Source organism: Osmia bicornis, chromosome 8, assembly GCF_907164935.1.
Source record: "Osmia bicornis bicornis chromosome 8, iOsmBic2.1, whole genome shotgun sequence".
Taxonomy (NCBI): Eukaryota; Metazoa; Arthropoda; class Insecta; order Hymenoptera; family Megachilidae; genus Osmia; species Osmia bicornis.
In genome coordinates this window covers 6322187-6338474 of record NC_060223.1, presented here as the reverse complement: position 1 = coordinate 6338474, position 16288 = coordinate 6322187, and the positions used below count along the sequence as shown (strand labels likewise).

The 16288-nt window shown below is 40.4% G+C and overlaps 1 protein-coding gene across 1 annotated transcript in view; it reads right to left on the bottom strand.

The window, feature by feature from the left end:
• Positions 1–268: 268 nt before the first annotated feature.
• The window catches only part of LOC114877203, a 33256-nt gene continuing 17236 nt past the window's right edge, over positions 269–16288 (bottom strand). The window contains exons 3-7 of the mRNA XM_046286728.1: positions 3792–3935; positions 2261–2592; positions 1848–2122; positions 1041–1728; positions 269–975 (exon numbers count right to left, since the gene is read on the bottom strand). Coding sequence (XP_046142684.1) covers positions 949–975; positions 1041–1728; positions 1848–2122; positions 2261–2592; positions 3792–3935 — 1466 coding nt within the window. The 3' untranslated portion in view covers positions 269–948. The remainder of the gene's footprint in view (positions 976–1040; positions 1729–1847; positions 2123–2260; positions 2593–3791; positions 3936–16288) is intronic.

Genomic DNA, 16288 nt, shown 5'->3' with positions numbered 1-16288 from the left:
CGCGAACTTCGGCGATCGTTGCACGAACGAGAGGGAATCAGCCCCCGCATCGTGTAACGAGTTAATAGATTAATCGTCAGAGGCAACCGTCATGATTTATCCCTTGGCCTGGGCAATTTCGACGACCTAGACTTTCCAAGGACACCGGTAATTTCCTGTTCCCAGAAATTAGGGTCGTTTAGGTAGTTCCATCCTGCTTTGCCATCGGAATTCGTTTATAGCCGCATACAGGGTATTTTCAGTGGTTACAAATAAATTTCTACACCAGTTAACTGCAAATGATTGTATTTCCAAGTAATAACTATACAGTAAGAAAATTACAAACCTCCCCTCGCGGGCTTTCACAACCAGTACGCGGAGTATTAACAAATGTACAAAATGCTTGAAGTATTCTTCAGCCATTGCACTACAGGTTACCAACAAATTTACAAAAATCATTTATTATATTTTATAATCCTCCCTTAGTCTACGATCGAAATAATTTACATGGTAGATTTTTAAAAAATTAAATTTTTCAATCTTCTTCTAATTATTAAATTAGATTGACGAAAGGTGAATCTCATTGTCGCGATCGAATGCGGGTCATTCGACAAGGCTAATATCGATCGTCCGCAGCACAGATTCCTCGGGTACCGGAAGTCGCCCAGCGTCCCGTCGAGACCCGCTACATCCGCCGTGCACGCACGGGACCGTAATTACGCGATCATTTTCCCCGGTCAACAGCCTTGTAAATCTTTCGCCCGGTTCCCCGCGGAGAACACCGTGCGGGAAAAGGGTAGAAAAAGACATGGGGAGGATAATTTCTTCGGCAAATGGCGTTGTAAATCCCGTCGGTGCCGCGCAGCGCCGTTTCTACGGGAACGGTTCTTCCAGGTCTAGCCAGGAAGTCGCGCGTTATCTCTATCAATGAATTTCCCTCGACCGTTTTCGATGTTAACCTTCGTCGCGTTAACGAGGACGTTGATGACCATCTTTCTGTACAAATTAATCCATCATTCGGCACAATTTTCATTCTTAAAACGAAGCGACGATCAACAAACCGTGTTATAAATTCCTTCCTCATCGTCGAAGGTGTTCGCGTCGGAAAGCTCGGACTGCGACAAAGCTAATTTCACGTAACCCTTGTCTTTGTCCACGATACCGTCCTTTCCTCCGGGCGGAGGTTTCTCTTCGGGAGGTCCAACGTTCGTCGGTTCACAGATTTCAGCGTAAATTTCCTCCGTTTTCGACGGCGGAATCGATGGTAACGGAGTTAGGCTGTCTCTAACCTTGGAATACGGAGGATCTAAATCCTGTTGAGTCTGAACCTCCAGTACACTGGTGGAAACCGATCGTTGAACTTGCTGCCTCGAGGAAGGAGAACCCTGTAGTAAGTTCGTTTCCGATTCTAAACTCGCGTATCTTTCCGTCCTCATGCCGATTTCCGGGCGGACGGCAAACGTGAAGGAGGCTGACTTCTTCGCTGGATTTCTGCTCCTGCCACCTTGAGCTATCCTCGATATCCGGTCGAGGAAGCTGTGGTTGTTGCTACTCGCTCTGCTGTTACTCCGATCCCTGATGGTTGTTCTTTTGATGTGTTCCAAGCCCTCTTTCAAGCTTTGGAGGATCGGTTTCGCGTCCGGTTTCGACTTGATTTCCTTTAAATGGAGTTCCTTTAACTGGCCACTGGTGGAGGTTGGTTTCGGTGGCGCCACGCGTGGTTCAGTTGCCCTCTGGTCTAGGGCTCTCCTGTAATCGAAAGGAACAATTTTCGTTTGTAAATATTAAAAAGATTTGACTGAATAAATATAATTAATTTGGTTTAGTAGTTGTTATAAAAGCATCGGTTGAATTAAATCAATTTTTACCTGCAAGCTGAAAGTAACCGCTGCATTTTGGGCGACGCTAGTAACCGTGCTTCGGAAGGGCAGCCTAGTCGTGCCCTTTTCACTCGGGGGGCTGTTGGTCCCGTGGCAACTAACTCCAAAAGTTCAGGAACGGTAGAATTTGGTAAAGGTCTCTCGGGCAATAAAGGTACCGCGCACCCTAAGACTATAGGACCCCTGGTTGCACCCTCCAGTTGCATTAGTCCGCTGTAATCTCGTGGCAACGGTATCGGCAAAGGGCCGGCTACTAATCTCACCTATTAATCAGATTTTATTCATTTTTTAATTGGATCTACGTCAATTATAATTGTGTTCGATATTTCAGAATTGTTGACTCAAAGTATTTAGCATTTCATCACTTGGGTCATTTAATTACAAAAATATAGATTTATTACCCTAAGTGGGAGGTCCCTTCTCGCGAGTTGATGGACTCTGTACAACACAGCGTCGCTTCCGGTATCGAGGCTTCCGCTTTGACAGGTAGCATAGAATTCTCCTCTCGCCGAAAGTGGCGCGAACAGTTCGTGCCCGTGGGAATCTAAGCATTGAGCGTACTGATCTCGTTCCGATGACCTTGAACTCTTCCCTTCCGGAACGCCGCTAACGATACCGGAAATGCCGCTGGAGACCGGCGCCCTTCGGGTGTCCTGAAAAACTGCGGCCAGCCGGAGTACTTCCCCTGCGCGCACCGTTGTCTTCGTGTAATGAGCTCTCAAATTACCGTTTTCTGAAACAAAAGATTTTAGACTGTCTTTAGAATCTTGTTAATTAAAATTAGCTATTTTTATCCTTAGTAATTACAGTGAATTGAAGAAAAAGAAATTGAATCTCTATTATGTATAACAATGAAGGACCAACTCCTTGGGGTGACGAGAATTTTTTTCGGGGGTGGGCTACGTTCAAAGAGATTTAGAGTTCTCGAGTTCCCGAGTTCTTGATTGCTAGAGTCCCCGAGTTCTGGAGTTCCGGAGTTCCAGAGTTCTGAAGATTTAGAGTTTTAGAGTTTCGAAGTTCTAGAGTTCTGGAATTCCCGAGTTCTAGAGTTCCGGAGTCCCACAGTTCTGAAGTTTTAGAGTTCCGGAGTTCCAGAGTTCTAAAGTTCTGGAGTTCCAGAGTTCTTAGTGATTTGCCAGGAAATTTCGATGACGTCTCAAGGAGGGACACTGTAGTGTCTATAAAACCCTTGTTTCGCGCGACCATAATCGTTACCGTGCATAATGGCATAACAGCGTGTGTATCGTAAGAACCCCAGCGGCTTTCACCGGGCCGCATGCCTGTAACGTTACGTGCTCCTCGCCTACGTTTAAACGCACGAACAAGCCCGCCATACACTCGTATTAACAGACACATTGACATTCGTGTCACGGCCAGTGGCTGCACCCAAGGGAATAATCCGAAGCGTGGACTGTGCGTGAGTGCACGCGGTCCTCTGTGTGCACCGTGCACCCATGGGTCCGGATGCACTGTCACGTCCTAGACGAGTGACGCGTATAAAATGTTTTCGAAATCTGGGTAAAATATCTAGGCAAAAATTCCTTTTTTCCTGGCCATCTTAAGACTACTCATTCGATACTTTGCAATTTGCAGATAATGCAATTAACGAATCCGCTGGATCATTACAAGCGAAGTGACGAGCGCAAACATCATTTTCACTGCGATCTTAGAAAATTGCAGATACGTGATGATCGCATTGAAAACGTCCACAATATCGTAAATGAACAACTATACTTTATAGCTGTTCATTATATTATATTATCGCATATTCATGTCGCAGCCGTTCCTTGCCTCACAATTTCTTGTAACTAAGTGACTAACTTCTTAATGAGCGAAAGGATATAACAGTTTCCCTTATGAAACGTGCAATTACGTGTCATTCGTGAGGCAACATGGACAATATATCGCGCGATTGAAACTTGTTTAACTTACCCATCTTCGAGTGCGTCAGCGTGTAAGCTCGAAGGGGTTTCGCGAGCAGAAACGCCGGAACACCGGCCCGGACCAAAGCTCCCACTCTCCTGTACACTCTGGCGCTTCCGGTACCATTGTTATTCGAAACAACGGAGAACCAACCTGCAACAAAAGTAAATACAAATTGAAAGATTCTTCTACTTAGTTGTTTCATTCAAGAAGGATTTAATTGGATATTTTAAATTAAAATTGATAATGTCCCATGAACTTGCAAATTCATCGTCGTATGAAAGACCCAGTTATCTTTAGGCCGGTTTCAATGATTTTCGCTTTCTCGTGTAAGGACACGCAAGCAATGGCATCTGTGTCAGACCCGGTGCAACGTCATTCCACGGCTCGTTTGGTCGTACGGTGGTTCGTTAACGTGTACTCGGTTCATTCTGATACGAACGTGACAAACGTTACCGTTGCACCGTGGAAACAGCGTTCCAGTTCCCGAGGAAAAACCAGCCTTTCATAAACTCCCGTCCGCGCCAGCATTAAACCAAGCCCCCTTTTGCCAGCTAATAACTTTTTTACGAAATCAATGTCAATTCGACCTAGTTTTCTTAGTGCGATCGAGCCGAGCTACGTGAACAGCTAAATGAACGAAGCTAAGTTTATCTTGGTATCTCAACTTTTAACCCTTTCAATTTATTTTCTCTGTATAGAGTTTCTTTATCTTTTTTGATTGTGTGGGCTCAGCCCCACTACATTCGAAATGCAAACCCAACCTAACATAAGATAACCCAGCCTGAAATTCTGTATTAGAAGCGGGAAAATTCAATTACTCCCTAATGATAGACGTTGTTCATATTTTGAAATTTGGAGAAATGTAATGAAAAATCTCGTAAATATTATTTTCAAGAAACGTTTTATTGCGGCAGCTCGTAACGTTGACAATCAACGAACGACATCGGGACTCGTCGACGAAATGTTCGCGTGGAATGAAAAGTTCTTCCTTCGAAATTTATTACGTACCGTTAAGTGTCGAACAGCCTGTTTGTCTTTGGAGAACGAGATTGTAATTTAATCTATCCAGGGCTGAAGCGGTGTTGCTCATAAAACCGGACACGTTGTATAGACGATAAAACACCCACGTTAATACATTCGCGGAAAGGACGTTTCGCGGAAAGGACGGAACAATCATTGGTACTCGCGCATTAGTACTAGCTGTAAATCAATTCAAGATGGCTGAAATACGATGTAAACCACTTGCAAATCGATTCAGCGATTTATACGCTGGACCATTGTACCGTGAGCAAGGGACAACCGCAGGATCTTTACATTTGGCTATAAATTATCGGAAGAATCACGTGTGCATTCCGTAAATCGTTAATAAAAGTGATACACCTTATTTTTCATTACGCGATCCTAGTCTTGTTAGATTTATTTCAAGACGATCATTTTATTTCATCCTACCACTCGAAGGGAAAAAATTAATTTATTCACGGAAGAGTGGATGTTAAGCGGTAATATTGAATCGTATTCGACACACATCATGTTGGGATCCGTTAGTCAAACTCGATGGCCGGATATGGAAAGGTTCTGATACGACGATATACATTAATGCAACGAAACTCGTTCTATTACGGTTGCTTGGTATTGTTTCATCATTAATATTCGATTAACCTGCATCCCGTGAACGTCGTGAACAATGCACTCGAGAGTCGTGTCTCTTCTTAGGAGTTTCGGCCAATGGGCGAAACGAAGACTCCCCTTTCTTTTATTTATTTATTTCTTTTAGTTTCTCAGTCTACTCGGATCACGAATCTAAGATGCTATGGAAATTTATCCTGAGATTATGGAAACGAAAGTTGCTTAAATCTGTAGCGGTATTCGTAACAAAAATACGAATAATAAGAAAATTAATTAGAGTCAATCTGAACAATGTAGGTACAAGTTGAATATCACCAATACCCATTGTATCATTTTAACCTTTCATTCACACACGTGTGCTGAAAGTAACCAATTACGTTAGCCAGAATTATGCAAGGAGGGACGTGGTCGTATGCTAATCGAAATGAAAAGAAATCAGGGTATACCGATACTCATTAGGTCCGTGAACGTTGCCAAACACATGATCCGGATTATTTAGATCACTCTCATTATCTCGGAGGTCAGGGCAAGCTGGAAGTAAGAATAAATTCCAGGCAAAGACTTTCACGTTGCGTAATCTGGCTTCCCTTTCGTTTTATACGCATTGAACGCACTCTCCTCGTGTGCATCAGCATGTAATTGATGATGTTTTCAGAGAGAATTAATTTAATTTTCAAGCAACGGGATATTTTTGTTAGTTCTTAGAGAATCTGAAGGGTTAACTAGTTGGCGTGATTAGGACCCTTTTTGGGATGGGCCAGGTACACAGAATTTTAGAGTTCCAGAGTCCTAGAATTCCCGAGTTTCAGAATTTTAGAGTTTTAGAATTTTAGAACTTCAGAATCTTAGAATTTTGAAACCTAAAAATTTGGGAATTTTAGAATTTTAGAACTTCAGAATCTTAGAATTTTAAAACCACAGAATCTTAAAATTTTAGAACCTGAGAATCTTAGAATTTTAGAACTTCAGAATCTTAGAATTTTAGAACCCCAGAATCGTAGAATTCTGAAATAATAAGAAGGTGCTGGACAGGCCTTCTCTTAAATTAAAATGTTAGTTATATCATCGTCACAAATTTTCTGCCTGCAGCACACGTTTCTCATTGTTCTTTCGCAGCGAAATTAATTTATTAGTATAGATGATAAATTATGTCAACCTGTCAACTTAAACGACCGATTCCTGACCACTGTTCAACGTTCACTTGCGTAAGGGTAGCCTTCGTCTTTTTCTTTTTTCACCGGTTTCATGTAAATTTCGTGCTACTCCTCCGGTGTAATAAATAACGATCAGCACGGGCAAATTGCCGCTTCTCCTTACGTTCGCAAGACTTTTCCCTCGGTATTACGTGGCCCGTTCGTGTTGCTCGTTACGTGCACGCGTGATCATTGGGAATTAATGGTTTTTGCAAATGGACCTTGCGTGTACAGGGCGGTGCCATTTCTCGAGAAAGTGGTAACCAAAGGAGTCTCGTGTTATCACTTCTTTGTACCCTCTTTTTTACCATGTAAATTTTTTCACCTGTCGAATATTTTAAATATTAGATCAATTTTACAACTAGCTTGATTTAACTGTTCGTGTCTAATTTATTCATAATCTATTTTTCACAAAATCAACTTTAAACTCGGGACAAGCTCGATGACTCGTTATATGCCTCGATTCACCTCGTTTCTTGGTTCTTCTTTTACGACGTTCCCTTCGAGTAACCGAACTCGTATGGACGCACGCCGTTACCTTCGAAACGAATTAATTACTCGTAATAAAGCTGCTTAGTTAATCGGTCGATCGTGATTTCATGCTTCTTGCCCGCGCGATTACGGTTGTATTACGTAAAACGGACAAGGTTGTTGCTTTTCACGGATGAAACCGTGCCAAACGTGGAATCGGAGATTTCGTGAGCTCAAATACGATGTTAGAAATCTCGTAACAAATTAAAATAGGCATTTTCTATAAGCGGATTAATTATTAATTATTTTTCTTTCGTTGAAGGATCCCTTTTCTTACTGTTCATAGATTTAAATATTTCTTATGCCTTATTTAATTAATAATTTATATTTTTATTAGAGATCCTACTTCCTGTAGATATTTAAAGGAATTTTTCTTATTCATTTTATTTTTATTAAATTCTAAGTCTTTTATTTTAATTTTTGGACTTCATTATGGCTAAGACTGTAATACCTTATTTATACTTATTTCTTGTACAGAAACGTAGTCTTTCTTCCTGTTTCCTATGCCTATAAAATATCTGAAATTTGAACGAAGCAATGACCCGGGGATCGCAACAGAGGCTTCACACGTAACCAGAACTTTCGCGGCTGGCATCTTTTCGTAAGAAATATTTTCTTGCCAGCTGGTTCCCAAGCCCATGAATAATCGACAATAACATCTGATAAACGTATTACACTAGGAAGCTTCCGTGACTGCCACTTTCCAGCGAACAGGAGAATTCAAACGGTATTGTAAAGACGCTCAGCTCGTTCCCAAACGCGATGCTACGAATAAAACTGGTGTCGTAACAACGTAACATCGCTACGTGAAAGGATGTTTTTCACATCGTAGCTGGGAGACTAGGAAGTCGATGAATTCGTCTGGTCTAAGAGAATATTATTATTAGCACTTGTTGCATATTAATATTTTAAATATTTCTAAATATTTTCAAGTATCTTGAAGAAATGGTAAATAGGACATTTTAATTAAGGAGAACAATAATTAATTTTAAGCATTAGGTTTGCAAACAGTGATTATAAAAATGTGCAATGTACAATACTATGGAGAAATAATTCATGAACAATTTGTACACACGCGATAAATAAGAAATCTTCACGGTGGCAATTGTTTCGTACGATAATCAATAAGATTTCGATCGTATCACGTGTAACGTTTCGCATCAACTTTTAATTTCCTAACGAATGATTTCTGGCATTGTTTACATAACTGCAACGGCACGTAATAATTTTCTAAAACGAGCATTGGTTCACATTGCGGGAAACCCGTGTTAGAAAGCGCACCTTCTATCCAACGTAAATGTCAACAATCGTGATAACCGATGGAAAGTGAATTAAAATGAGCATTTCATTTGTTTTTATTCGTTTATCAATCAATATCATGTCGTAAAGCATATATAATTCTATTCCCGTGAAATCTCCGTTTCGCGCTTTTTTTTTTCACGTTCGAAGATTAATGCATAATAGGAAGTAACAGGAGTTTCTACTTTGGAAAGTGGGACACACCGGGCTTAGAACGTTTGCTACATTTCAACGATCATTTGCAATTTTATTTCCCAAGAACTGTTCTTTTCTACCAGTCGAAAGCGACACAAATTGTTACCGATGTGAAATGAAAGATACATGTTCGTAATCGAAAATTTGAATGCTTCGTATCGTTCGAATTCTATCGATATTCAAATGTGTCTGATATCGAAATATTTCTTATTTTTCCTAGTCGAAAATCTCCATTATTTATCGAACAAGCTGATAGTTTATAATTCACCGGGTTCCTATTCACGTAAAGCTGTGAAAGTCTGAATTATTCTCTGTGCACGTCGACTGTGAAGTCCGGACCCCAACGCGCCGAGCGTGTCGTATTATTTCCATTATTTTACACCATTGTGCGGTCAGCGATCGCTGCGTAGGCGTTTCACGATACTCTCTTGCTCGATGACAGCTGTTCAGCTGGAAAAGTATCGTGCTGTTCGAGCTAACCAACTGACTTCTTTCGTTTCTGGTCCGCGGACCATGACGAAGAAACTGTTTTCTGGTATTGCAGTCGAGATGAAAGAACGTACTTCTGTTGCGGCTGTGGACCGCGGATTTCCAATGAATCGTTACGTTCCTGACAAATTGTATTTATTACAATTTTTTGGAAATTCCTAGGATTCATTCTGTTTTATAATGTCCGACTTACTTTTATTATGAATCGGCCATTCTAATAGAAATAGAAATAGAAATTTTAGTTGGATTTGAAGGATTAATTAATAAATGTGTGCAATTAATAAATTGCAATTATGAAACAATGGAACTTGAACCAACGTACAAACTACAATTAGATACAGGTACCGTTGAATAAAGCAAATTAAATGAAACAGTCGAAAAGCAGTAATGAAATAATTAAATACAAACAAGCAATTAGTATGAAAAAATACCATATATGAACCAATCAACGAGTGTATATTAGTTGGCGTAGAGTAACGAACCGTTTAAAACAAATTAAGTAACGGATACCGGAAAGCGGAAAAGATACATCTAATTTTCTAACATTAATATTGATATATTTTTTAAATTTGCTGACTGTATTTCCTTGATTATTTTTAATAGATTCCCAAGAAATTCCAATGATAATACAATTCGAATAAATTTAATTTATTTCAATTTATAATATTTCTCTGAACTTGTTTTACATTTTTTAAAAAACATTCTTTATTGGGGTGGGGGGTCAAAAATCAGAAAGGTCAGTTGACCCTCTTTTATTTGATATTTTAGATAATTTAAAAAAATATTGTTGGGAATCAATAATCAAGAAATTTAGATTTAATACTATCATGATATTAATGAAATGAAAAAAAAAATGTTATCGACTTCCCATTGGCCAATTATGGTTGCCCCACTGCTTCAACGTCTACATAGAATTATCCATGCGTTTCTTAATTGCTCGCAACAGCACGTGCAATATCCGACGTCGAACAACAACTCGGACCCGTTAGGACGTTCTGTCCGCAATTAAAAATGAATTAATCAATCCGCTCGAACGTTTTACGCTCTCAGTCTGGTTTCGTTCAACGATTTCGCTCGCCACATATATCTCTGCCACGGTTTCCGTCATTTTAAACTCCCGCCTGAATAGTTCCACGTAATAATCACCGGTTGAAATAGTTGGCTCGTTTCTCAAGCGTAACACACCGGCTCGCGACAGTTATGCACACGGAAGACACCGTTCAAGGTGGAACGAGTTCCTATTAGCGATGGGAACGACACCCTCGCGATAGTTTCAGGGAAATCATTCAGTTATTTTTCAACGGCGATACCGAAGTAGCCGAGGAGACACCTTGGCATTCGGTGCATCCGATGGACATCAGGGTTTAATGTATTGACACTCTTCGAAGGTAGTTAAACTTGTGACCGTCATCTATCTCTCTGAGGTTAGTTGCTTTTCTAGTCAGCCATTTCTCAGACGACTTGCAGTCATAAAGTTTCATCGCAAAAAGGAATTGCCCGGTTCGGTTGCTGTTGCTATTTATTTTCTAATTGAACGATGACTTTTTCTCTTGTATCGTTTAAAGGTTTATTGAGTGAACCTTTAGGGTTACAATAGAATATTATTAGGGATACTCTATTTTTTGAGTACTCGAACCTACTTGACTAATGACCTGAAACTAAATTCAGCAGCCGATTTTGCATTCGGAGGTAATTGAGTTTCGGGTATCGAGTCGAGTTCGAGTCCTAAATTAATATTCAAACTTTTAGTCCCTCTCCCGAACCCAAAAGTAATTAGCAACTCGATTTCGACCTCGATTTTTGGGTATCCCTACATCTCTAAATATCGTGTCATTAATATTTAAATTGTATTAATAATAATGGCATTGAAAGTTAAAGTGTCACAATCGCTAATCCGTGGCAGTGGCCATCAAAGTGTTAAGTATTGTTAACTAAAAGCTCATTAAGTATCGTCAATAGAATCTTAATGGAAACGATGACGGAATCGGTTCTATCGCTAGTTCCTCTTAACCGGCACGACACATCCTTGAACAAAATGGGTGACACACGATCGCCACGTGTATCCTTGCTAATCCGACACAGGATCTACACCAGAGTCGTTCACACCTGGTTATTCAATGCTACAATTCACCACGCCGATGTGATTTACAATTGAATCGACACGATCATTTTTCATTTTCTTTTTTATCTCGCTCGAACTAATTCCAACAGCGTCTTTCTGTTGGTTGTACATGAACAGCAGTGACACAGCCGTTCTTAACACCCGTTACAGTTATAATGAATTATTTCGTTCTTTGATCTTTTTTATTTAAATATTCTTATTGGATCTTCGGGTTGCTACTTTGAATGATTTACATAGCTCGAGACACGTGTATATTGTATCGTATCAGTTCAATTATTATCCTTTAGTAACACCATTTTTTATTTTTACTGATGTGAAAATTTTTATTTTTAAAAATGACTATTACATTTACAATTTTTTATATTATTTTTCCATTTGTTAATGTCTCAAGTGTCTTTATCTAGACGAACTTTGTACCTATTAGGTCAGGTTAGGTTAGTTCTTTGACTCCATTTTATGTTCGTCTTCAAAATCAATATGGCGTCAAATTAACCTCAAATATTAAAAACGTTCAGCTTTAATTTTTGAACAGTTGAATTTCTAAAGTCAAGACTTCTATTTCTGAAAATATTAAGAAAAGTTAATAATTTTCAAGTCCCAAAATTCTGCCTCCTCGAATATCTTAACTTTAAAGATATAAATTTAGAAGACTACGTTTTGGAATGGTTGATAACGTCGATACGGTTAGTGATCATTAATCAACCTCACGATTCGCTGCTTCTAATAAATATCGAATTATATGTAACGGACGTAGGCAGTATCTCGACTTTCTATCTGGGAGATCGTTGCACAGGACCCCGCGTAATATTCACGATCGTCGTAAATCCGCTCGTAAACCGTAAAGAAGTAGTCTGAGACGAAAAATCGAATCGATCCTCGCCCATAGCCTCTGGTTAGGATCCAGTGGCTTATGCAACGAGCCACCTCGGTGTATACACTTTCAAGGAGTCGGCCTCTCCTCGAGAAGCACATGGATTCAGTTAAATGCTTTCTCTCCTTTCCAACCTCGGAGATTACGACCTTGTCCCAGCTCTCTTGTCGAGCCACTCTCGATTTCTTCCGGGCTGGCCAGCCAACGGTGTCTAGTGACTAATCTTAAGTGTTTTTTTTTTTTAAATCCTGCCATGTTGGTTCCCCGTTTCGAAAGCGGGGCGAATTTCTGCTTGTACTCGCTAATTTACGATCACCTTACTGCAAGATAATTCGACGATCGTTGTGCAATTCTCCCACTCCGCTCGATTGATTTCGAATCTGACATTTTCCTTACCAATCATTTCATCGTGACGTTAATTTTAAAGACTTCGTCCCCGGAATAGGATTCATTCCCTAGGTAGAGTTTTATATATTTATCAGAATTATTGAATCATCTTCAAGGAGAAAAAAAGTTAATTCAATTCGACAGAAATTCATTTAGAAGAACGAATAGGGAATAGAATTCTTGAGGGTTCAAAATTCCATCGAAACAAGCAGCGAGCACCTTTTCTATGGAATTTCAGGTCGTGCTTGTTTCCCTCGACTTCCAGTATTCTTCAGCCTTGAGATCGTAACCCCGGCAATTCCCAGAGCTCTCTCTCTCTGTTCGCTGGGTGATCGCAAGGTTATGCCAGTAATCAGGAGAATAAGCCAGAATCCTTTCGAGCAAACCGATCACGAGGACCCGCGAGGTGCATCGTGTTGCAACGCAAGAAGGGTGCACTTGGCTGCGCATTCCTTCGAAAGGGAACAAAGTGCACCGGTTAGGCGCTAACAATACCTTCCAACATACCAGACGTTCTATTAACTGAGCCTGGCTATCTATAACGACTTAGCAATAGGCTTGCAGTTCTACCGAATGCATTTGGTAACCGTTTTCCAGTAGGTTTTCTTCTCATTGTCGGTCTATTGAAATTATTTCGATTCTAATACAGAATAATGTATATCAGGGAATTAGCGAACTCTTATTACAATTAAATTATATAAAATTCGAGAGTTTTAAAAATGAAGAATTCTAAATTGATAAAATTTAATGAATCGCCAGTAAAAACATTGCTGACCGACAGGTAGCGAAGAATCACAGCCGCATCTTCCTTTCTCTTTCTCGAGGATGAAAAAAGTCGATCAAGCTGTGCGGCAGAGATTGCCAGGGAATCAAAAAGCTACGGTAACGAACAGCATAACCCGTAATTAACGCGCACGAGGCATCGAAGGCCTCGGCAGGCCTTCCATTATCGTTCAACCACCAGCTAGACCGCTATTACTTCCTCTACCATCGGCTCTGTTTCCTTTACCGCAGGTCAAGGTCTTTCAGCTCACGCTGCTATCGATGCAACGAGTTTAAAGACCCGCGTAAACCCAGGAAGCTGCTCGATGACGCGATACTGCAAGTCACGCTCGCGTGAAAAAGTCCAATGCCATACGTCGTTTGTACTGTTACGTACGATTCAACGTTCGTTGACTTTCCGATGGCGATGTTCGAAGTTCCACTGGGTCATAAACGTCACTGTCTATCATTTTGGAAGAACAATATAGAATCGACTTTCTATACTCACCAAAATTTATGAATTTCATAAAATGTTTTGAAAAATCGTGGAACACCGTCAGGTGATCAATTAAAAATTGACGATTAATTGAGATATCCTGAAAATTGTTAAATGCATTTACAGTCTACATAAATGATCTCCATGAAATATAAATCCTCTCCCAGAGCAGTGAAATGGACAACCACAATCTCCATCGATAAACAAAAAGTTCTAAACCTGCAGAGACCAGAATCCCTCTTCTTCTATCCAGTTGCCTGAAAACATCGCCGGTAATCCTAGCTAAACACCAAGAGCATCGAGAGTGGCAACGACTTCCTATCGCGCGAACCGGCCAATCCACGAATAGAATCTCATTATCGCGGCAGATTATATTATTAATTTTCCGAGCGGATAGCAGAATCTTCGTTCGGTCGTTGGAACGATTCGTTTCAACCAGCTATCTCCCTGGGTGCCAGGATTTTTTCTCCCAACCGCGGGGCCAAAAATATTCTTTCAGCTTTCCGAGGCACCCTGGTTCAGCCACGTGCACCCTTCGGAACTGTACGACCCCCCATGATTCAAGGTTAAACGGCTCGTTTAACCCGCGGATCGTGGCTGTTCGCGATGGATCACGGTTTGGAGCTGGCCGATGCAGCAGCCGTATCATCATCCTACTCGAACATGGCCTGGCATTAGCTCGCGTGGCCATAATACTGGAAGCGAGTCCACGAAACCGGAAGCGATTAGTCAGATTACGTGATCGAAGGCACCGTTCGACCGAGCGTTCAGTCTTCTTCTTTCTCTGTACGTGTGCTACCGGTAGTCACGTATATACCCGGTCCTGGATCGCGTCCTGAAACTCTCCGGGACTCGTTTCATTGGATTAAGTCGACTCGCTAAACCGGTAGCCGCCAGTTTGCTTACATGGAATGTTAGATCAGCCATGCGTGTTCATTTTCTTTTCCTATTCCATCGGAGGTAAACGAATGAAACTCGGCTCGGATGAATTCTATCTTCGAAACTCACGAAATTCGTTGAGTTTCTATAGGAAAGAAGACGAAAGTGGATGATGACGATGACGATTATTAGGCTTATCGTAGGGGACTCGATAGAGGTAACTGTAATTCTGAAGGAGCTTTGATTGTGAATAATGGGAGTAACTGTACTCAACCGAGCTGGAAAGTGGCAGTGAGGAATCGAGTAGCTGCGGATGAACGATCGTGTAACCGCGAGTAGGTGCGAGAGACGAGCTAATTGGACGACAAGGAGTAATTAAGTGACGTTTCTGAGGCTGTTTAAAAATTTTAATTAGTTTATATCGGTTTTCCTTGAAATTCAGTCAAGTTTCTTAATTAATCTTTCCAGGAAAAATTCATTTCCTCGAAATTTTAATTAATTTATTATTTCTAGCAATTAAATTTGAATAATGTTAATTTTATTAAGATTTCCTGTGGAAACTAATCAAGAAATTGATTAATGTTCAGACACATCAAAATTTGTCCATTTGAAATCTTACTCGATCTAATTCTTCTTACACTTGATAAATCTTAACTCAGCAGGTACTCTAAAACAAATAGAAGTAAGAGTAATAGATGGATGAACTGAAGAGCAACGGATGGTAGTAAAGAATCCCAGCTGGTGGCCTTAAATGATTTAATTAGCCGGTTACAGTTGCAGCCAAGCAATTAGAACAACCGGTAACAGGATGATGCGTTCGCGATTCTAACAGTTCTTGTTACGAACGAGATACTTTTAAAATCGTGAACTTAACAATAATACATTATTAAATTGTACAAAGTTCTCCCTTGTTTAACAACTGACACTGAAAATTATTCTATTTTTTTATTACAAAAAAATGCTAATATCTTTCTTCAGAAAACATTCTGAATCTAAGTGGTCACTTTCGTGAAGGTAGATCAATCGTGTTCGAGACAAGCAATCAAAGACTATGAAATTACAGGATGCCAAGTGTAACAGGAGCGCAGTTTCATCGCTACGTTCCTGACCTGTTTCCCTCGATTGGCAACCGAAGAAAGAATCTATCCTTAAAGCATTACTTCAACTTCGTTGTTGCCTCACCTAAAGCAAGATTGTTACGTGTCAGTTTCGAAGAAAATACACGTTTTGCCGTCCACCTGATTGCACGAGGCTTTGAAACTGAACTTGTTGAAACGCGCTTTTCAAGGGAAGGGTTGATGATTGCTACTCGACTTCTTGAAACGAAGACTAAAGCGTGAAAATGATGGGTTTGCTGTGAGAATATTTCTATTTTCATATTTCTTTTTTAACAAAGAATCTGTTGCTTCATTATTTTAAAGGAGTTTGAGGAATCCTTGGACAACGATAGAAAATTTAATTTCATTCTCTATTTTATTCTCAGGAATTCTCTTGTCTCACATTAGAACACGTGTTCGTTCAACAACGGCTCAGCCGAGTTCTCAATGTTCGACATAAGAATGAGGCGCTTCTAAGGTGCCCCTGCGGGTACTGGCGGTCTTCAAACCTCTTGATCGTAAATAACCACCCTCGTGGCTAGGCTTCTATTATAAT